This window comes from Nyctereutes procyonoides, unplaced genomic scaffold (assembly GCF_905146905.1).
Source record: "Nyctereutes procyonoides isolate TBG_1078 unplaced genomic scaffold, NYPRO_anot_genome, whole genome shotgun sequence".
Classification (NCBI taxonomy): Eukaryota; Metazoa; Chordata; class Mammalia; order Carnivora; family Canidae; genus Nyctereutes; species Nyctereutes procyonoides.
The window spans coordinates 51,996,937-52,020,278 of NW_026575047.1; the positions used below are offsets into that span (position 1 = coordinate 51,996,937).

General features: G+C 46.9%; 1 protein-coding gene across 2 annotated transcripts in view; it reads left to right on the top strand.

Moving 5' to 3' along the window:
* Positions 1-6,333: 6,333 nt before the first annotated feature.
* LRRK1 (leucine rich repeat kinase 1) overlaps positions 6,334-23,342 on the top strand; it is a 119,026-nt gene continuing 102,017 nt past the window's right edge. Inside the window, exon 1 of one of the 2 annotated variants that reach the window (XM_055326460.1) lies at positions 6,334-6,550. In XM_055326460.1, the coding sequence (XP_055182435.1) occupies positions 6,454-6,550 (97 nt within the window). In that variant the 5' untranslated portion in view covers positions 6,334-6,453. Of the gene's footprint in view, positions 6,551-11,405; positions 11,549-23,342 lie in introns of those variants that run through there. The other variant, XM_055326462.1, reaches the window with a different exon arrangement.

A 23,342-nucleotide genomic window follows, 5' to 3' on the forward strand; every position in this document is an offset into this window, starting at 1 on the left:
GTGAAATGGCAGTGAGGGTGGTGGCGAGTCTCCGACTCGCGCTAAAATCCTGGGAGCCTTCCAGTCGTAGCGCAGGAGGGGTCTAGGGTGCGGGTCCTGCCGGGCTGCAGAACCATCTGCTTCTTACGGAGCCGGCTTGTCTTTCTGTGGTTGGCACGTGGAGCCAGGTCTGATGCCTGCTGCACGTCCATGCGTCTCTGTGATGCCGTCGGATAATGGTCTCCGTTGGGTGATGAACATACGTATTGGGTCGAAACATAATAAATGGCCAACGTTCCAGCATGTTTTACCTACTGTCTACTCCCCGCGGAATTTAAAATGGTTCACCCAACAGTGACATCTTTATAGATACAGCCCCAATTAAATTCTTGTGCTGGAAGGGGCACCGTTTGCAAAACTCTAAGGCTAAAAAATATCTATTTCTATCCTGCCCTGCACAGAGTTGTACGTAAAAGTGTTCGCTGCCTTTTAAACAGTCACTGCGAGGCCCTGCCTAACAGACACAAGTCGGAGGTTAGCCGTTGGGTTTTGCTCCGGAGCGCAGGGACCGCGAACCACGCTGGGTTGAGCAGAGAACCGACCAGTCTTGTGGCTGCGCCTGCCCCGACCGGAGGAGGCAGGGTCCCCAGACCCGGCGGGGGGCCGCGCGCTGCCAGGGCTCACGGGCCTCCGGAGCGGGGCATCGGGGCACCTCCGGGTTCCGGCTGGGGAAACTGAGGCGCCCGCGTGCAGGGCGCCGGCAGCGCCGCGGCAGCCCCCCCTCGCCTCGCTCGCTCTCCGCCAGCCCGCGGGCCGCAGGATTGAGGAAGTGCGTCTGGGCCCGGCCCGGCCCCCGCGCGCGCGGCCGGAGGCGCAGGGGGCGGAGGGCAGGGGACGGCCAGGCCCCGGCCCGCTGGTGTCCGCCGCGCCCGGTCCGCGCGCCCAGCCCCGCGTCCCCGCCGCCCCGGCCCCCGGCCCCCGGCCCCGCGCCCCGCCGCCCCCGCCGCCGCCGCCGCCGCCGCAGGTAAGCGCCCGCCCGCCCGCGCCCCGCCCGGGACCCCCGCAGCCCCCTCCGCGCCCGGACGGCCGCGTGCTCCCCCCGGGGGCCGGGGAGGGGGGCCCCCAGGGCGCGGGTGACCCCAGGCCCCGGCCCCGCGGAGTGGGGGAGGGGCGGGGCCCCGGAGGGCCACCCCGAAACCCCGCGCGGGCCGCGGCCCGGAGAAGGGGCGAGAAACACAAGTGAGGCCGACCCGCAGCCGGGCGACTGCGGTCTCCTCCGCCGCTGGAGGAGGCTCCTTGCTTCGGGCCGGCGCGGGCGGGGTGTGAGCGCGAGCGGGCGAGTGTGCGAGCGGGCGAGTGTGCGAGCGGGCGAGTGTGCGAGCGGGCGAGTGTGCGAGCGGCGTGGCGAGTGTGCGAGCGGGCGAGTGTGCCGGGGAGCAGCGCCCGCACCTCCCGCCGCCCGCCGGGCTGGGCTGGCCCGGCTCCTGCGCTCCCGCCGGCGCGGGGGAATCCGCCGTCTCCGCCACCTTCCTCCGCAGGGCTGCAGAGATGCGAGAGGTCCCCGAAGGGGCCAAGAGGGGAGCCCGGTTAGGTTGGGGGCCAGGGGGAGGTGGTGACGGAGAACTTGGGGACCTCTGGCCAGCTCAACCTGCCCCTGCCCGTTTGGAGGCCTGGAAGCTTTCTCCCGGACACATCAGCAGGGGTCGGAGAGGTACAGAAAACAGCAGCAGCCGGTGGTTACGGTTTTAGCAAGGCTAAACCTCAGTGAATACGCTCTTTCTAGAGTGTGCCAGCCACTCAACTTGGTAACAAAGTACCCAGACATTAAGGGGACAACTAGAAGAGCTGCGATTTGGGACAACATTAACACGAAATGCTTTTTGTGATTTGACTCTAATTATCTTTGCTTCCGTCCCTGAAGAATTAAAAAAATAAATAAAATTAAAAACAGAAAAATCTCACATCTGATTTGTCCCTAAAGGAGGTTTTGGGGTCAGGGAATGAGCCCATAGTCAGCTCACTTGTTCGCCTTTCCGCTATCCCATACCCTCATCCCTTGAATTCTGTGAACCGTCAGCAGGTTCTGTTGGGCTTACCTATGTGTCTGGCTGAGTCCAACCTTTCTTTCTCATTGTCTCCACCTTAGTCCAAGGTACCAGCATTTGTTTCTGGCGTGATTACAATCCTCCCCTCTCCAATTCTTTATGTGACAGCCAGAGAGTGTGTGTGTGTGTGTGTGTGTGTGTGTGTGTGTGTGTGTGTGTGTGTTTTACTAGGTAAATCAGAATGTGTCAATCCTCTGCTTAGAACCCTGCCATAATTTCTCCTTGTGATTGGCATGAAACCCAGGACACCTCCTTCCCCTCAGTTGATATGGAGTCTGGCATCATCAACCACCTGGCCATTGCTCATGCCACCCTCTACCCCACCCCACCCCACCAGCCACCATGGCCCAGCTGGCTCTTCAGCATATGGCCTCTACATGCTGACCCCTGACTCCTCATACTGCCAGCCACCCCCTGTAAGCCCAGCCTCTTTCTCACATCCCCCCTGCCCCTTGCTGTCCTTTGGAGTCTCCACTGGTATTATGGTCCTTCTTCATCTATTTGTTCTCTTCTTTAATTGCCTGGCACTCTCCTGGAGCTCCAGGGGTCAGAGACCATTCCTAGGCACCAGCATGGCTCACTGCTGCGTCTTCACGCCCAGAACTGTCTGAGAGGTGCCCAGTGCACCCTGGCATACGGATTGAATGGTGAATGGACAGTGTTAACTTGTTTGTGGTTTCAGACTCATGAAGGGCTTCTGTTCCCAGACCTTTGGGTGTTCATCTAGGACTGAGATCTACACATTTCTCTGGTCCGCAGCCCCTTGATATTTTGAAGTCCATGAGTCCATTACACACATTCTGTAGGCAAGCCGATATGTAGGTCAGCCGATATGTAGGCCAGTAGTGCCAAAGGATTGTCAAGGACTATGGGCCAACCATCTCTACCATGCTTTCACTAAAAAGAATTACTGGATTATCTGAGCTGACGTGCTCATTTGCAAGTGTCTTCTAGCTCTTTGGTACTGACAATCCTTTCCAAGCCTCCTGAAAAGACAAGTAAGCAGGTCCAGGGTCTCCTCCATTTCTCCTCAGTCAGAAATTTTGCGGCAAGCACTTACTTAACTGTGCCTTCCCACCAGCTTTAAGTTTCATGAACACATGGAGTTCACTCCTCATAGAAAGGGCCCAATAAAAACATTTGCGGGATGAATGTCAGCTTCCCCTTTTCTCTTTTTCATTAAGCATTCAGTTTTATTCATTACTGCACGTATAAGGAGCAATGAAAAATTGGTGAGGTTTTAAAAAGTATTAAAATTATTACAGAAAACCTCTTGAAGTCCTCTTAAGCCTGTATGCACCACAATGAAAGGAAGACATGTAACTTACAACCATGATTTGTTGCATTGGTCTGAGCCCAAAAGAAGCAGGAAGAAGCAAAGATCCGTTTGAGGGCAAAGATTGAGCAAAAGTTGAGTTACCTCATTTTAAACCTTCTACCTTAGAGTCTAAGCCAACATACAAATTACAGTTGAAAAACTATGCCAGTGGTAAAATCCTCCATCGGTAAAGAGATTTTCAAAAGGAAACTGAAAATGAAAAGGGGAACAAAATGTGCTGGCCGAGGGTTGGCCTAAAATATTTTAAAGATTTAAAAAAAAAAAAACTTAAAAGCACTCTATGGTAAGGCACTTCTGTTTTCAGAAGGCAAGTCTACTAGCATTTGGATTTTTTGAGGTGGTACTGGGTAGACGTGGTAGCTGATTTTAAGACGTTTGAAAGCAGATGGCCACTGTGCTCCTTGGTGTCTGAATGTTACTGCAGGATTTAGAGCCTTTATTTTAAAACAGATTGTTTTGCTGTTCCTCTGACTTCTTGTCTCAAGTTGATTTTCCTGGTCTTATTTTACAATTTAGAAAGCTTTTGATGGTCTCCTAAATGTTGTCCAGGTTGATCATTCCTCCTTGGGTTTTTCAGGCTCCCAGACTCCAAACACAGGTTTTCCTAAGGATGGTTTCCTTAAACTTCTCACTCCTTGGTTCAGAAAGGTGAGGGCTCATAATGGACAAGGCCTCTGGGGCAGGGTTTTTCTAGCTCCACCTCTCCCTGCCTGTAGGAGTACAGCCCGCCTGGGCCTGATTTCCAGTATCTAAGCTGAGAAAGCTCCAGTGCTCGCCCCGCCTCATTCCGTAGCTTGCTCAGTGCCCACACTGTTCAGGGCACCTTCTAGAGCCTGCTCACTGGAGAGATGGTGTATCTCCCTCCAGCGGTGATACTCTGAGCTTGTTCATCAGAAGGCCCATGGGAGAGACCGTGCTGGTCAACCAGGCCTCCCGCTGATACTGCAGGTGAGAACCACCTCCCATCTCTGGCCGTTATAGAAAGTGATTGCAGAAAATTTACCTTAGTTGAAATCACACAGCAGCCCTGCGAGGTCACCTGGCATGTCTCTTTTTAACAGATGGGAAAACTGAGACACACAGGTTTCGGCTTGAAGTCACCCTGCTGACACGTGACACAGACAGTCCAAGCCTTTCACATCCAGATTATGATTTTTCCTTTCGATGTTGTCTTAAGCATGATTTACATGACCTCAACTTTTTTTTTTAACTCTGCCCTTCAGAGTTATCTGTCTCAGAGGGTAGTTGCTAATGACCTTGTACTTATGCCTAGTGTAGTCTCTATACGAAGACCCATAGAACACTTGCATTTCACATACTAATTCCCTTCCTATTGTGCGATTTATCCTGTGCCAGGCCTCACCTGGACCAGGGTCTTGCCCTCGAGGCAGTTCTAGAAATTTAATCATCATGGCAGGATGGGCACCTGTGTTGGGGGGCACCTGTGCTGGGGACCCCTCCCCCATGCTCAGTGGGAACACAGCATGAGCGAGCAGCACACTAGCTTAGCGGTTATGGTAGCCAAGTTAGTTTTAGGAGGTAAATCTTTTTTTTTTAATTAATTAATTATTAATATTTTTTATTGGAGGTCAATTTGCCAACATACAGCATATCACCCAGTGCTCATCCCAAGTGCCCCCCTCAGTGCCCGTCACCCAGTCACCCCAACCCCCTGCCCACCTCCCTTTCCACTACCCTTTATTCATTTCCCAGAGTTAGGTGTCTCTCATGATTTGTCTCTCTCACTGATATTTTCACTCATTTTCTCTAGGAGGTAATCTTAATCCAACTCAAAGTTTTTCCATAATTGGAATTCTTCGGGCCAGATCATTTTCTTTTGTGGGTGGCTGCTCTGTGCATTGTGGGATGTTCAGTAATGGCCCTGACCTCTGCCCACTGAATGCCTGTAGTGCCCTAGACCCCAAGCCATGACAGTTAAAAATGCCTCCAGCCATGGCCAAATGTCCCCAGGCAGGCAGAATGTGTATGGCTCCTGTCCGTTATTCCCCAGGGCTCAGACTGCTTTGTCTTCATAACCAGTACCAACGCCTTCCAGACACCTTCTCTTTGGGATCATTGTCTGCTTGCCTCTGGGCTTCCAGAAAAGTTTGTTCTGGGCAAAGGGAAAGTCTTGTATTGTGATCTGTTGTGTGTCTGCCCCACCCCATCTTGAAGTGTGAGCCCCTGAAAGCCAAAGCTTCATTTAGTTGTACTGATGACACTGTGCAATGGACAACGTTCATGTGTTGACTGAACAGTCACTGAACCCTTTACCAGTGGGTGTCAGCAATTGCTGGGGTTTCTTCGAGACTATTTTATTTTAGAGAGAGAGAGAGAAAGAGAGTGAGAGAGTGGGGATGGGGAGGGGCAGGAGGAGAAGAAGAGAGAATCAGTGTAGAGCCCAATATGGGGTTTGATCTCATGACTCTGAGATCATGACCTGAGCTAAAATCAAGAGTCAGACACTTAACAGACTGAGCCACCCAGATGCCCCCCCCTTTTTTTTAAGATTTTGTTTATTTATTTACTTGAGAGAGAGAGCATACACAAGCAAGGGGGAGAGGTAGAGGGAGAAGCAGATTGATGCAGGGCTCGATCCCAGGACCCTGAGATCATGACCTGAGCTGAAGGCAGATGCTTAACCAATTGAACAACCCAGATGCCCGCACCCAGTGCTCCTTGGGACTGTTTTTAGGTTAGACATGTTCCGTGGGGTGGGGGGATCTCTGTCCTTCCACTGCCTTCACCTGATGGACGTGTCTAGACAGATGGAATGTGAGGAAGAATGTCGCAAAGAAGGAAAAGAGTACCAAGGTGCAATATATAAATGGTAAATGTATGCAGGACTATGAGAAGGGACTTGCCAATTAAGAAAAAACTTTCTGATTTTATGATATTTTTCACCACCAGAATGAGAGAACTTTCTGCTCAGCCATGACTGTGTGTCACTGGCTTCATCCATCCTCCCGGCAGCGGTGGCGGCGGTGACCCTGGCCAGGATTGACTTGGAGGGCAGCCACCCAAGAGTTAATGGCTGGCATGTCTCGACGACCGCCCAGCATGTACTGGTGTGTGGGGCCAGAAGGGTCAGCTGTGTGTCCGAAACGTGCCATGGAGACTTGCAATGGTAAGAGCAGAGTCAGCCTGGCATGCCAGGCTCCACCTGCCGTTTGCATCCTGTGGGGAGTCTAGAACAAAGGGTTTTCAACCCAAGGTTAAAAAAATGCCAATTGCTTGGTGAACATTTCATTATAAAATATATCTTGGGATTCTCACTTAAATTGTAAACTTTGAGGGGCTGTGGGGCAAAATTTATGATGGAGTCAAGAATCTTAAGAATTGGGGCGTTACTTCACATTGGTTTAAAAGCTTTTTTTAATGGAGATTTGGGTTTGTTTTCTCAATATAAAAATAATATATGTTTATTAAAGAAAAACTGGGAAAAGGAAAAAAATAAAAGAGAAGTAGGGGAAAAAAATCACCAGGGGTCTCACTGCCCTAAACACAAGCATGCTAAAAGCTTGGTATGTTCTCTTCCAGTCTGCTTCTCTGGGTTTCAGGGATTTTGTTTTAATTTTATAGTGTATATAGTTTAGTATCCTATACTTTTTTCTCCTAACTTCGCCAGTCACCTTGATTGGATGATCTAGTAAAACATCATCTTATGTGAGAATACTGTATAAAATGATGGACCTAGTCCTTATTGCCCTGTTGGATGTATGGGAATAGTCTGGTTGTTTCTAATTGCTGACTCTTACCCAAAGCATCCCATTCCCATCTTTTTAGACATGCTTTTTCCATAAATCTTAAAATAGATTTATGGAGGTGGGATTACTAGGCTTGAACACTTTTAAGCCTTTTTATATGTATTGCTGGGTTTCTGCTAGAGTTGAACCACTTTTAACACTATCAACACGAGTTAAGAGGATGGCATTGTCACTGTTGTTAATGATGACACACCCAATGTCAATATGTAAGCCCTGAGTGCATACCAGGCACTGGATTCAGTGCTTTAGGAAATAATCTCCTTTAATCCTCACAATGACCTATAAAATGGTCATTTATCCCCATCTAATAGCTGAAGAACTTGAGAGTGAGAGATGCCTAGACACTGGTGTCAACAATTTATAAATGGTGGAACTGCAATTGGAACCTTATCTTCATGTTAGAATTCTCGCCCTTAAAGTCTAGGCTACTGTGTGGGGTTGGAGAGGGCCAGTATGTTGGATTGGAAAGGGCCAAGTGTTTGTACCCTCGATGAAGTTGGGGATTCAACATTGTACCTGGCTCAGCAGACACTCTGTTCAGTTACTGTAGACAAGATATCTGATTTTTGAGTAGTGGCTCTGTTTTCCCATACTTTCCAGCTCTACCATTGTACCTGTCTCTCCTCTTAGCAATTCTGATGAATGAGGGTGGGACTGGGACTTTGGGACTTACTGGGTAGGTGACTGTGGCAACTGAAAAAGCCTCAGAGGGCATCTGCCCCATCCCCTTCCTGGTCAAGAGTTGGTGATCTAAATGAGTAGGTCTCCACCCTTGCCCCCAGAAATCTGGGGGTGTCTAAACTATCAATGCCCAGGCACCCCCCAGACTCACTACAGCAGCATTTTGGAGGGGAGGGGAGGCATGGGCATTTTTTTTAAAGTTTTGCACCTCCTTCCCATGATTCTAATGTGTAACTGGGATCCCGGTTGACCCCAACTGCTCTAAATTGTTTGGGTCCTCTAGAACAGAATTTCTCAAATTGCAGTATATACTTGGGTCCCCTGGTCATCTGATGAAATACAGATTCTCACTGTGTAGGTCTGGGAGCACTGAGAGTCTGTTTCTAATGGGCTCCCGGGTCATGCCGAGGTTCTGGTCTACCTACCTGCCTCTGGGCCTGAGATCACACAGATAACCAGGAAATATTCATGTGCACTAGGAGGCCATGCATTGATACTCCCCAGCTCCCAGTTTTTTTCCCTTCGAGATCTGTCTAGACTTTACCCTGTTCCTACAGTAGATTCCCCACTAGGTTGGAAGAAGCTGGCTCAGAAAAATCTTTTTGCTATAGGGACTTCTTTCCCCAATGGAATCTCAGGACTCTCCACTACTCTGTTCTGAATGAGCCACAGGATGCACACAAGGGTACAGGAGCCTATGGGAATCATGCAGCCCCCACTGGGTCCTGTTCCAGATGCTGGGGGTTGGAGGGAGGGGGTCCCACAGGGAGGGAATGTCTTATGAATCCCTGATGTGAGGGAGGTGTTTGTGTGAAGACAAAACACATAAACCACAGGGTTGAAGAAGATAAGAGGAAAGTAGCCTGAAATGCACTGGAAAGTTCTATCCTCTGGCTCAGCATTACCGGAATTAGAGTCGCTATTAAGGAATTATAATAGTAACTGAATTCTCATGAGGATTCCATGAAGAAGTGCAAATTTATGCCCAAACTCTGAGAGTTGAAGAGTACCATAGGTGGTAGCAGAGGAGCTGAGGGTGGGAGCTCCACCCTGGGATCCTCAGAGATGAAACCTTTCAACACTCCCTTCCTGCTGGCCTTGGGCTGCTGTGGTGGCCAGATATCAGGCCCCTCCTGGCCTTCTGCAACTACCTCCCCACACCGACTTCGCGGTGGAAGAATGCGAGCAGAGGAGGACCCGCCCTTCCTGCCTGTCTCCTCCACAGGGGAACAGCAGCACTGTGGGGGCCTCCACCGGACCTCCCAGACTCTGAGAATGTTAAGTCTGTTACCTCTGGCTCCAGGTTAAGGAGCCACTACTAAAGCATGTTAGCTAGAGTGATGAGCGCTTCTGTCACTGCCCTGTTTAGAACCCACAGGTAGTTGATGATTGTGTTTCTTTTCCCTGAGCAGGAAGGGGTGGGAGGACATTTCTGGGATTCACACAGTGTAGTGGGGGCTCAAGAGCCTGCCTGTGGGGTTAATCAGGACTGTATTCAGTTGTTTGTACTGGGTGACCTCCACTGTGTGGCTCAGTTTCTCTGAACCCTGATTTCAGACAGACACGGGATCTCAGTGGGATGTACCAGTGACTATTTGTTTCTGGCCTTCACAGCAGTAGGTGGCTGGGGGGCTCTGCTGCATGCTGAGGTCTGAAGCTCTGCTCCACATGATTCCCATCCTCCTGAGACCAGCAGATGGGCAGGGGACCTTGTCCCCCTGCCAGTGGCAGAGATGCAAGTGGAGAAAGTAGAAACATACCTTACTGCGGAGCCCCAGAATGGCGGGCTATTACCCGTGGCCAAAGCACATCACGTAGAGGAGCCCAAATGAAGAGCTCCATCCACAAGGAGGCCCTGGTCAGGCTGTGGATATGGACAGAGGTGAAGGATCAGTACCTGTCACTCAATCTGCTGTGATGAGAGTTGGTGGGCATCAATCCCTTGAAAAAATATGTATCTTATTTATTTATTTATTTATTTATTTATTTATTTATTTAAGCAGCCAGCATGAAGTCCTCCCTAGAGCCTATGTAACAGTTCACAGTGGAGTTGCTTTGATGGGCAGTGGTGAGTGGTGGGGCTGGTGAACCCCACTCACCGGCCCTCACCTTGACCCCAAAGCTTGCAGGCCCAATTTTAAGACATTGCACATCTGGCTTTATTTTCACAAAATGTAAATATATTTTATATTTTGGCAGGCAGGTGACATTCTGAGGGTAGCACAGTCACGTGGAGATTACAGCCATTGCTCTTTGCTCATCTGTAGGGTTTATGTATTCTACACTGAGCATGTGCTCCTTTTTTTGTTTTGTTTTATTTTGTTTTGCATTACATTTACAGCCAGAAGACTAACGCTGCAATTTATTTTTAAAAGTGTTGCCTCTTTAAATACTGATGTTTTGTGATTACAATCTAACTGGCACACTTCCATGCTCACTTTTAAAGCCAACATTGCTTCAACTGTCCTCTTTCCTCCTAATTTCTTTCTAGAACAAATAGGGGAGTATTTGGCTCCATGAGGCATAAAGCTGCATCTACCTTCTGGGCTGTATCCCCCCAAATGAGCCAGATTTGTTCTGCTCACCTTCTCCCCAGACCTCCTGGGAACACAGGGAGCCCTGCTTCCCTTCCCATCACCCCAATGCACCCACCTCACACCAGGGAAGCTTATCACACACCCAACTTCCAGCACCACCTAAGGAAAATTGACTGCCAAAAAGCAAACCAATAAGACTCAAATTATAGTCAATGGAGGAGCAGCTCTCTCTCCCTTTTAGAAGCTCTCTCTTTTATTTATTTATTATTTTTTTTTTGAAGCTCTCTCTTTTAAAAATGCTTGGAAGACAACATGCTTTGGAAACGACAAAGTTATTATTAGGCTTCCAAACATAGTTTAGAAAAAGCTCCAAATGTTAATGAAAATCAGGAGAGAACTCATGTTTTACTTTTGGGTTTGGGTAATAGCATTTTGTTTGCATATGGATATGAACTAGGTGTGTTTCTCGCGCCTATACCTGTTTTGATTGTGTAGTTCACCTTATGCTTGTTTAGCATGTCTAATCCTTCCAAAACCCGTGAAGGTGGGAGCATCTCACCAGATGCACAGTGGGGCCGAGGCGGGGGCACCCCACACAGGCGGGGCGCTGTGTGTGTGCTGTGTGTGTGCTGTGTGATGCCTATCCTGTGTTTGGGTGGCACAGTCGTGTCTCAGGAAGGCATGTTGCAACCTTATTAGCACTTCCAGCAGTCAGCTTGCCTGTGGCACAAGAGAGATATTTAGAAAGTGTGGAAGAGCTGAGAGTGTGAGTTGATAGAACAAGGGTCAGTGAGATACTAGGCTGGGGCTGAGGGGCAATCTGTGTGAACAAACACATCATTGCACATTCTTCTGAGTCAGAGTGGAAAAACCTGTCCTGCCAGCTGAGGTGAGGCTCCCTGGAAAGTGGAGAGGTGAACAAACTTCTAGATAATTCAGGCCAAGAACTCTTGGCGAGACTCTTCTGAGCCACGGAGGGTGAGGGGTGCTCAGGCAAACATCAGCGGGCTGCTTCCAGTACCCCACCGCTCTATGAGCCGCCCCGACTTCAGCTGCCTGCCTCTCAGAGCACTGTCCTCCACTGGACCAACATGGACCAAAGGAGGATGAGGAACCTTCCAGAAGGTCTTCAAATCCCAGGTTTTTAATTTTTACGTAGCTACTTTCAGCATTTTTCTCTTTTTCTTTTGACTTTTTCAAATCTGTATTAAAAATAACTTCCTAGGAACCAAGCAGTTTCCTCAAGTAGGGGCTCTTCTTGCCTTCCAGAAATAGAAATAGGAAATAGGCTGCAATAGGAAGTGCCCCTCTGGTGGTAGTTTGCTTTCTCAGAGGACCACTGTCAGAAACCCTATAGGGGGGATCCCTGGGTGGCGCAGCGGTTTGGCGCCTGCCTTTGGCCCAGGGCGCGATCCTGGAGACCCGGGATCGAATCCCACGTCGGGCTCCCAGTGCATGGAGCCTGCTTCTCCCTCTGCCGATGTCTCTGCCTCTCTCTCTCTCTCTCTGTGACTATCATAAACAAATAAATTAAAAAAAAAAGAAACCCTACAGGGGACAGGTCCATGTTGAGGTGTACTTTTCAGAGCCAAACTGCCAGCCCACATCTTGAACCTGTTTTTGGATTGGATGTCCTGCTCCTGCAAACTGGGCCATGTTCACACCATGGGAGCAAGGAGGGTGGACAGGGCTTTGTTTGGAAGGAGACTTTGGTCCATGGGCGCTCCCTGCCTCAGCCTTACCTTAAGCAGCACTGGGCCCTCCGGGGACCGCAGCCAGTATCCAGTGAGGAATCCTTTACTGAGTGAGGTAAAGGGAAGGGAGGCCAAGTGGTGACCTCAGGGGCTGGAGAAATGGTTGTGGGCATCCATCCATGAGGGTGGCAGTTAACACGGCTGTGCTGCATGCCCACAAAGCCCTGCCCAACTACAGAAGCTCTGGGTTCGATGGGGATTTTAATATTAGCCTTAATCTGAGGCTTGGGTCTTCTGATTCTTTATCCAGAATGTACTTGCTTACTTCTAGCAACGGGAAACAGACTACCTCTCAAAGAACGCCAGCCTGCCTATGGGCAACTCTGTTAGGAGGTTTCTGCCACAAGACCAGTCCTGCCTTCATTGCATCTAGCTCCACCTACCCTGGCTGATAAGAATCCCTTCACCCCTTTCTTGAAGTAACTAAAAGCAGAGCCTTGCCCTCCCTCCCTGTGGATTGCTTTTCAGGTTGAGTAAACCACCCACTGTCTTCAAGAGCAAGCAGCCTTCTGCTTGGTTATCACTGAGTTTTTTGGTCTTTGGTCTGTGGAGCCATTAGGCCCTCGCCACCTAGGGCCAGGGAAAGAGCTGCCTCCCACCCCTTCCTACCACCCTGCTGCAGGCTTTGTATAGGCTCTTGGGAGCACCCATTCAAAGTGGCAAGAGCCTGAAGCTCACCCAGGACCTCAGCCTTGACCCACTGCCCACCTCCCCCTACCCAACATTGGCCCTACCTCGGCTCCCTTTCTGAGGGATGGGCAAGGCCGTCCCACCTGATAGCGCTCAGTGCTTGCTGGAGAGCAGCCTAGGCCCACCTGGCATGCCTTCAGTGGCCAAGAGATGGGATGCTCTTTATCCAGCCCTGCACCCAGGCCCCCATGGAGACATCAGTGACCTGTGACCAGGAAAGTGCCTGTGTAGACATCCCCAGGTCGCAGGGCAGAAGAACAAGGATTTTCTTCCACCTGTCTGGTTTCCTGGTCCACATGAGTCAGACCTTGAAACAGCCATAACTAGGGATTTTTATGAAATTCTATAGTTCTCTGGGAATGGACCCCTCCTCTGCAATAACATATAAATCCAAACTTTTGTCTATGAATTTCACACACATTTTCAGGAACCGTGATGAATGAAAGTAGGAGGATTCCAATATTCCTTAGAATCATTCACCACCCTGACCTCCCCTGTGTTCAGTTTGTCCAGATTCCACTTAGACATCTTGTTATTTATTGACATTTGTCATAAAGAAGAGGGGAGATATATCTGGGTGGCTTAGTTGGTTAAGCTTCTGCCTCGGCTCAGGTCATGATCTCAGGGTCCTGGGGTGGAGCCCCAAGTCCGGCTCCCTGCTCAGTAGAGAGTCTGCTTCCACCTCTCCTTCTGCCCCTCCCCCCTGCTTGTGCGCTCTCTCTCTCTCTCTCTCTCAAATAAATAGAAATATTTTAAAAAACAAAAGCAAAAAGCAAGCAAAGAACCCTTGACCAACAGTGGGCAGGAAGCTCCCCAAGGTGAAGAAAAAGGTTTTTGTGTATGATTTATACCCATTCTCATAGAGCATTCACATGATACAGATAAAGCCACTGTACTCTTTGGCTCCTTCCCATCCTTCCAAGTGATCACAGGTAGCTGAGTATGTTTCTTTCCCAACCTCTCCCTAAACTTGGGCTCATGCATGGACACACACACACACACACACACACAATTCTTCTGTGTGTGTTTCTGGTTTTACATGCATAATATTCAATTGTACATATGTTGTGCAACTTATTTTCCTTGAGTTGTGTTGGAGGCTTTTTCACTTGCACCAAATTCGGTAGTGTGAATAGAATGATGTTTATCCAATCAACCTTGCATTAAAGCCCCTTTAGATGGTTTCTACACTTTGCTTATTGTCATAAGAGTTGATTATCACTGCCTGTGAGCTAGCAGAATTGCAGAACCAAAGAAGCACATTAAACCTTATCGAAGTAATACACACCCCAGGTTAAAGATGCAAGTGATACAGAACAGACTACAGTAAAGCACCAGTGTCAACTCCCAAAAGGGTTTCTATTTCCTGTGTCTGATTCTAGTTCTTCAGGTCATTATCATTTCTCTACATAGAGAATATATGCCTGAACATCTGCTCCATCACCCGAGCCAGTCTCTGTGGCCTGCCTGCCGTGATAAATGATTTCCTTCACTTCCACGCCGTGTCTCCCAGCTGCTCCATCCATGCCTGAATTCTATCAGTGTTGACTCATCTTTGGATTGCATCTGTGTTGTTCAGTGATATGTTTCCATCACGGTGACTTGGCCTGGGGACTCCATGTCATCCTTGTCCTGTGGGGCCCAGGGAGTGAGTACCTCTTCCCTTCTTTTTATCTCCATTTCCCATTTCTGACTCATACTCAGAAGTCTTTGGCCCCTTATTTATTTGAAGCACATCATCAAGAAAGCTCCTAGCACAGGGCTCATGCAGGCACACAGAAGAGACTGGGCATTCCTGGGAGCATGTTTACCTTGCCCTCCCCAGGGTTCCAATTAGAAATCATCTACTTTCAGAACTTGAAAGAGTCTGCCCTGCTGTCCTCTGATGTCCTTTGATTCCCACTGCTTTGTGGATGACCTTTGTTTTTGGTTTTTTTTCTCCCCTCTCTGGAAGCTTTTAGAATCTTACCTGTATGCTTGGTCTTCTGAAATCTTGGTCTTCATAACACAGGAGCTGGGTGAGGGTCTTTTTCATTCCGGCTGCTTGGTGCTGAGTAAGCCAACTGGAAAATTCTTTGTATTCTCTTTGATAATCTCTTCCTCCTCTGCTCTTTCTCCTTTGGGTTTGGTTTTGTTTGTTTTTATGGAACTCCTTGTAGTTATGATACACGTTGCTCATCTTTTCTCCCACATTTTCTGATTCTTCTTCTTCTTCTGAAAATTTGAGAGATATTCTTGACTCATCTTCTCTGCCCTCTACTGAACGGTTTCATTTCAGCATTCATGATTTCCAGAAAGCTCTTTCCTTTTCTTGGTAGCTTCTTTCATAGCATTCTGGCCCCAGCCAAACACAGACGCTCAACCATTGAGCCATCCAATTGCCCAGATTGGGGGACTTCAGAAGCAGAAGCTCCTGGTGCCTCCTTGAAGCTTAGGCCAGGCACTATCTTTTTGTCACTTTGCTGGAGGGAAAGCAAAAAGTTGTGGCCATCTTTAGTATACCACAGAACTGGGTCATGGATTATAGGTGATGAGTAGAAGAAAGAGTACTCAGACATAAAGCATGACACGTGTAGTTAGAGTGCCCTTTGGACCGCTCCCTGATTACTGCCCTCCACCAGCCCCCAAAGGTAACCAGTATTTTGAAGGTAATTCAAACCCTTTGCCCAATTTTATGCCATTGCTAAATATATGTGAGTTCATAAACATATAGTGTTATTTCTGGCCTGCCAGGAGGGTCCCCTCTGGACTGCCACCTGGATCAGCCTAAATTCCACAACATTGCCTGCCTGGGTTCCTGAAATTTCACTAAGGAAAAGGAAATCACAAAGCCTGGGTCTGCAAGATGGATTGCATGTGGTCCCCAGCCTCTCATCCTCTCTTAGGGAGGCATGCCAGAGCTTTGACGACGCGGGTCCCAGTCCCACGAAGGGTCTCACAGGGAGCTCCCCTCTCAGAGGGACTAGCTGGTGTGCTAGGTGTGCATGCTGGCTGTGAATAGAGGACATCTTTGACCTACGAGGTGCCATAATCCCTCAGCCACCAGCCGAGGGGAAACTGAGCATGGGTGCCAACCCTTCAGCTGAGAGAAGGTGAGGTACCTCTTAGCTGGCTCACTATCCCTGTGAGCAAAGTAGTGGCAGGGGAGGGGGTAGCAACCGGACTCACACTTTGGCAATCTTACTCTTTTCCAAACAGTTTAAATATTTAAAATTTTATTTATTTATTTTTTTAAAGATTTTTTTAATTTTTATTTATTTATGATAGTCAGACACACAGAGAGAGAGGCAGAGACACAGGCAGAGGGAGAAGCAGGCTCCATGCACCGGGAGCCCGACATGGGATTCGATCCCGGGTCTCCAGGATCATGCCCTGGGCCAAAGGCAGGCACCAAACCGCTGCGCCACCCAGGGATACCAAATATTTAAAATTTTAAAATCAGTATTTTCAGACTGTGCCAATCTTTTCATAACTTGCTTTTTCAAACAACAGTAAGTTTGTACAGTATAAGAGCTGTATTTTCCAAGAAGCTGGATAAAACCTTTTGCCTATAAAACTATCGAGACCTGGTACCTTTTTATGGGTAGATGTTTTACCATTGATTCCACTTCTTTAAAGATTGTAGGTTTTTATTTAAACTTTCCATTTCCTCTTGAGTTAATTTTGGCAGTACATTTTTCTAGATAATCATCCATTTAATCCAGATTTTTTTAAGCGTATTAGCATAAAGTTCATAGCAGCTTTGGGATTTAAAATACATTTTTTAATTATTTTATTCATTTGTCACAGATAAATCGTATACTTAATATAAAATTCAGAAGTACAAAAGGGAATATAATGACAAGTAATCCCTCCCACCCTGACCCCCAGTCTTTCAGTTCCTTTCCCAAAAAGTCAGAGGAAAAAGCACCCCTTCTTGGTTTTTTTCCCTCAGAAACCACAGTTTTTTGGCCTCAATTTACAACAGCTGTTTTTCTTTTCATAAATGTTTAGCTTAGGCAGAATTTTGAAACGTTATGTTTTTATCTTAGTTATTTTCCACTTTCTATATTATGAAAACTTGTGAACACAGTACAAAAGTAGAGATAATGCTGTCCTGGACCCCTGTGTGTCCATCATTCTGATGCCCATAATTGTCACCACAGCCAAATTTTGATCTGTCCATATCCCCGTCCCTCTCCCTCAAGGTTATTTTAGAACCCAATTCCATGTTAAAAAGACTTAAAAAAAAATCACAGCATATTGCAGATACATTTTTATTTTAATTTTATTTTTTAAAGATTCTATTTATTTATTAATGAGAGAGAGAGAGAGGCAGAGACACAAGCAGAAGGAGATGCAGGCTCCATGCAGGGAGCCCGATACAGGACTCGATCACAGGACCCCAGGATCACACTCTGAGCCGAAGGCAGACACTCAACCACTGAGCCACCCAGGCACCCCTCACATACGTTTTTTTAAAATAAAACTTATGGGGATCCCTGGGTGGCTCAGCAGTTTAGTGCCTGCCTTCAGCCCAGGGCGTGATCCTGGAGTCCCAGGATCAAGTCCCGCGTCAGGCTTCCTACATGGAGCCTGCTTCTCCCTCTGCCTATGTCTGTCTCTGCCTCTGTATATGTGTGTGTGTCTCTCATGAATAAATAAATAAAATCTTTTTTAAAATAATAAAAATAAAAACATATTTCATTAATAACATTGACATCCATGTTCAGATGCCTTTGTTTGGGCCCATGAATCAAGATCCCTGCATTCTATTGGATGATATGGTTCTTAATTTCTCCCTTTCTCCCTCATTTCCTTTTTCCTTGTGATTTAATTGTTGATAAAACCACATCTGCCATTTCCCTGTCTGGATTTTGGTGATTGCATTTGGTATGTATTGCTTAACACATTTCTCTCCATGTTTCCATAGATCCAGAGGCTTTCTGAGATTCAGTAAGATCTTTCGGCAAGAATGCTAGATAGTTGGTGTTTTGTACTTACTGTTTCATCAGTGGTAGGACTCACATGATGTCTAATAGTCTCTCCTTGGTGGTTAGATTTTTCAGTGATTTTGGGCATTGCTGAGCAGAAGGCAGATGCTCAACCACTGAGCCACCAGGCGCCCCTGAAATTATTCATCTTTGTCCAGTAGAAGCTCCTTTGGGTTGGTTCCCCTGTCTTTGGACATGACCCCAGGAGTCTTTGATACCCTCCTTGCTTTCTGATGTGACAAGAAAGTCCAGGTTTGGAATTTGTTGTCTAATTCCCACCATCACCATTTCTCTAAGGAGCCCTCTTTCTCCTGGGCTCCTTTCTCCTCTTTCTCATGATTTCATTCTCTACTGTACAGTTTTATCTCCTTTCTCACTGAAGACACTGTTGTTTTCTCTCCCTTTCTCCTCCCTCCCTTCCCCACCTCACCCTTTTTCTTATTGTTCATTGATCAATCTTCCAGTGAGGTGGTTTTGAGTCTTTTGAAAAGAATCAGCCCTATGGTTGTTCTTTTTTATTTCTGTTTCTGTCTCTTATTTTCTAAACTCAATTTCCCTTTCCAACTTCTTAAGTAGTATCCTCTCCCTTCGGAGAACTCATCTTTTTTCACCTTGAGAATTTTTCTCATTTATTGGAGGATACAGTTCCAGGATTCATACTAGACACATTTTGGAAAGCTTCAAGCACCATCTTTCATGTCTCTTAATTTTTTGTCTGTTCTCTTTGTGTCTGGATGCTACACCTTCTTCTTGCTCTTGCAGAAGACCAGGCTGTCCTCCAGTCCTGTCCATTCCATTCTGTCATCCATGTAGTGTGTTTTACAGTGCAACTCTTCTAGCTTTCCTTTCTAAGCTTTTTCATCGACTCTTGTTTATGGTTGCTGTGTCCTCCTTTATCTCTCCAAGACAGCATTTATATTCATTCTGAGCTCTTGTTTTTGCTTTACAAACACTAATTCTGGGTGGAGACAGATCCCCTGATGCTGGAAAGCCAGAGCCCAAGATTCCACTTAGAGCAGTTCAGGCACTGACTGACTCACCTTTTCCTCCTGAGTGAGGGTGGTGGTTGTTTTATCAGGACTGGGGGAGTCCAGAATTTGCCCACATCCCTCATCTCAGTGGCTGAGTTATTTGGATAGCCCCCCACCCAACCCTGAGCAGTAATGTAAGGGTGCAGCAAGCAATGCAGGGTCTCAGATCTGGCAAGATCCTGCCTATACAGCCATTGTCAGTGTCAGCTGCTCAATTCCCCTTGGGGACACTCAGCCCAAGGAGGGCTGAGATGAGATATGCCCCACTTTCTCCTGCCTCAGTGGCCAGTGTACTTCTAGTGGTACTGGGTCTTCAGTTATAAGCAGGGAACTTAATTTAGCTTTACTTTCTGTGTGTGGGAGTAGGAGGTAGGGAGGTCTCTTCCTGCTAATCTGTAGTCTGCTGTGGGCTTGGTAGGTGAAACTGCATGCTTCTCCTTATGGTGTTCATCTTCCTCAAGAATTTGTGGGTGCACAGCTGGATGTTGATCTCTATGGCTGGGATTCCCCGCAGCTTCTGTGAATGCGGTATCAGTCACTGCAGCCTCCAGAGAGAAGGGCGGAGAGACTGTAGTGGCTGCCCTGGGGCTGTACCTGGAGCATGTCTTCTCAGTGGAGGGTGCCTCCTGGGTGCCACCAGCCACCTGAAGTGCCACATTTGCCATTTGCATAGAAGAGGCAGAGCCCTGGGCCCTCCCACTGCCTAGCACAGGCTGGACTGGGGCTCATTGTGGTTTCCGCCTCCCTGCAGTCCCTCTGCTGGTGAACTCCTGCTTCCTTTATGCTGCAGGCAACCTCAGGGCACTCCTCCAACCTTCTTCACCTTGTGCATCCTGATTTTCTATCCTCTTAGGTTTCCTTTGTGTTTCCTGTGCTAATATAGTTTGGTGGTAATGTTTTTTTTTTTTTTTAAGATTTATTTAATTATTTGAGAGAGAGAGTACAGGAGGGGGAAGAGGGAGAGGGAGAGAGAGGGAGAGAATCCCAAGCAGAATCCACGCAGAGTGCAGAACCTGGTGCAGAGCTCCATCTCATGACCCTGTGATCATGACCTAAGCTGAAACCAAGAGTCGGACACTCAACTGAATCAGCCACCCAGGAAACATTTTTTTTCATAAAATTTCCAAGGACTAGAGGCAGAAGGTGATGACTACATCAGGGTTCTGTCTGCTGTCTTAATTCCATCTTCCAGCATCTTCTTGATATCTCTGAGGTATGTTTGTAGGGAAAGGTGGGTGACAGCATCAAGAATGTGGGCTTTGTTTTGGAAAGAGCTGGGTTCAAATCCTTTCCCTGGGTGCCTGAGTGGCAGCTCAGTCATTTAAGCTCAGGCTTTGGCTCAGGTCATGATCTCAGGGTCCTGGGATAGAGCCACATGTTGTGCTCCCTGCTCAGTGGGGAGCCTGCTTCTTCCTCTGCCCCTCCCCCCACCCATTCTCTCTCTCTCAAATAAATAAATAAATAAACAAATAAATAAATAAAATATTTAAAAACAAAAAAATCCTGGTCCCTCCATAGCCTAGTCCCTATCTGTAACACAGGCACTGTTAGAATGTGTTCACGGAATGCTTAGCACCATACCAGGTATGATCTGCTGCTTCTGTGACCCAGAGCCCCACGGTTTATGTTCGTTTCTCTCTCTTTCCCTGTCGGGCAAGTTATCTAGCCTAACCTGTACTGGCTTTTTGCCAATGAAAATGATAATAATATTGATGATAAAAATGGGAGTTCTTAATAACAGCAGTGTCTTTGATTTTATTTGAAGGCATGGGATTGAAAACATGGCCAGTCCCCCTTTTCAAAAGTGTGTAGAACTAAAAAGCAATGAACCCCAATCAAACCATCAGAATAGAATTGTTTTCATTAAAACTTAATTTAATTAAAAGTTGTTTAATTTAATTTTTAAATCCAAAACCTTTTCATTTAAGTCAAAATCTTCCCTTTCCTCATGTTCAGAGTGCTTTTTTCCCCCCAAATTAGCAAAATGCATATGTCTTATGGAGGAACACTCTTCGTAAAGCTCAGAGTTCTAACATTCTTGAGTATCTTCAGTGTTTGGCCTCAAGCTGTCCACAGGGAGTGCCTTGAACATGGGTCACAGAGGAATTGTGCAAGGAGGCGGGAGGCGGGTGTCAGTGGGCCAGGAGCCATGGTAGCGGAGCCCAGGCATTCTTGGGATATTTGTGGTTACAGAGAATCATGGAGCTCCTTACTTTAATAATCAGGATATCACTCATAAAAACAAAGAGCCCTATTGTCATCCAGCCAGGATTAATACCACACTGAAGAAAGCTTGTACTACGCGTGTGAGCATTTCCATACAGGAAAAGAGGCTGTGTAGGTGACAACCAACAGAGCAGTGGGGTGTAACTCAGCCACAAGCTAAAAACCCAGCCAGAGAGGAGCACAGCTCCCAGGTATGTCAGCTCTTGCTCAGATGAAGATCTCCTGAGCGTTTTTGTCTTAGGACAAAGAGGAGAGGCTGCAGGCATTCACTTCTGTTAAGCATTATCTTGTATACAATGTGTTCATGGCATTGGCTCTAAACTGTTAAGAGGACACATCATAGTCATCCTAATAATGCATTGGGTTCTCCTCAAATCCACACATTAACTAAATCAACTTACAACTCTGAGAGTCACAGAGGATCCCCAATCCTGGCTTTTCGCTTCTTTTGTGTTTGCCTGCTTTTGGATTTAGAAGGCAGATGGCGGTCCCAGTATTGAGGCGAATCAGCTGGAGTCAATTTTTGTTGTTTGAACTTGAGGGTGTGTGTCTCTGCCTGAAGACATGCAGAGGAAAAGGAAGAGCAAATGACCTCATATTTTTTTCCTTTGCCAAGATTTAAAAACTTTAGTTGAATACAGATCACACAGTTCGAAAGCCCTAAGTATCAAGCTACAATTCTTAGATTCTTACATCATTCCAGAATTGCATTATATGTATACAAGCCAAACAAATTCTTACGTCTCTCTCCTTTACACAAAATCTAATTGATTACACCCACTGTTCTGTACATTGCCTACTTCTTTCACACATTTTCATACATAAAAGCTAGCATCACAACACAAATCTAGTTAACATAGTAGAGATTAATAAATGTGATTTCACAACAGTTGGAACTCTTCTGCAGAAAATCCTCCTCAGATGACAAACAACAAACAGGTAAAAACTGTTTTCCACACATACCACAAAGAGTACTTGCTGATCAATGGGAAAAAAGAACATTCCAGTTTCCAAATGAACCAAGAAATAGAAGTAGAGAGTTTTGTTCATTGAAAAAGATATAAATAGTAGTGCGATGTATGAAAATATGCTGAATGTCATTCATATGAGAAGAAATGCAAACCAGAGCCAACCATGAGATGTTATTTTGCTCTTTGAATTGGGAAAAATCAGAAAGTTTGTTATTATTTAGTATAACACGGATATAATTTCTGCTCCATTTTTCATATTTTTAACTAATTTTGAATGAATAACTAAGTAAGGATATAATTGGTACAACCTTTGGAAAAGTGAATTGTCAATCTTTATGATAATTAAGGGTCAGTAAATACTCTGCTTCTTCCACTACCCTGAATTAACCTGAAAATAGAGCTCACAGGTGAGCCGGAATGCACATGCGGGATGTTCAGCACAGCATGGGAGGGAATTACAAAAAACTAGAAATGCCCTAAAAGTCCATCAGTGAGGACAAAGAACTACCATGAAATAAGATGCCTGGATCTCTATGTGCAGATACAGAAGAACTTTTAAGTGGGAAAAGCAAGTAGCAGAACATAATCATAGTATAATCTATTTATTAAAAAAAGAAGTGGAAGGGGTGCCTGGGTGGCTCAGTCGGTTAAGCATCTGACTCTTGATTTCGGTTCGGGTCATAAGATTAAGACCCGAGTCAACCTCCATACTGGAAGCAGAATCTGCTTGAAAGCCCCTTTCTCCTTCTTCCTCTGCCCCTCCCCCTGCATGCTCTCTTTCTCTTTAAAATAAATAAATAAAATCTTAAAAAAAAAAGAGAGAAGTGGAAGATAAATGAATATTTATGTGAGATCCAGGGAAATTTGAACAACTTTATGGCCTCTGTCATCACTATACAATGATGTATTCCAAGGAAACTCCAGCCTGAAATTTTAAAATCAAAAAGCAGCTTAAATCTTTACTAACGTTTGTTGACAGGGCATCCATGGGGAATTCCATTTAAAGCATATGGCCAAGCCTTGGAATTCCTCTGCCCAGATCTTCCGTCGAAGTTCAACACATATAGTCCCTGTCCTCAGTCTCTAATCTCATTCTCTCAAGAGATCCGCAGCTGTTTCCCCCAAAGCCAGCTTGTCTTGGTATGTGTATGGGTCTGGAAGGAAGGTGTACTCTCTGCCTGGGAGGTGGAGGGAAGTGGGAATAGGGAGGTGCCTCCTTAAAGATTCTGCCTCCGCCATCAATACTTGTGGATGCATGAAGATTAAGGAAGGGCTTCAAGAGAATCCTT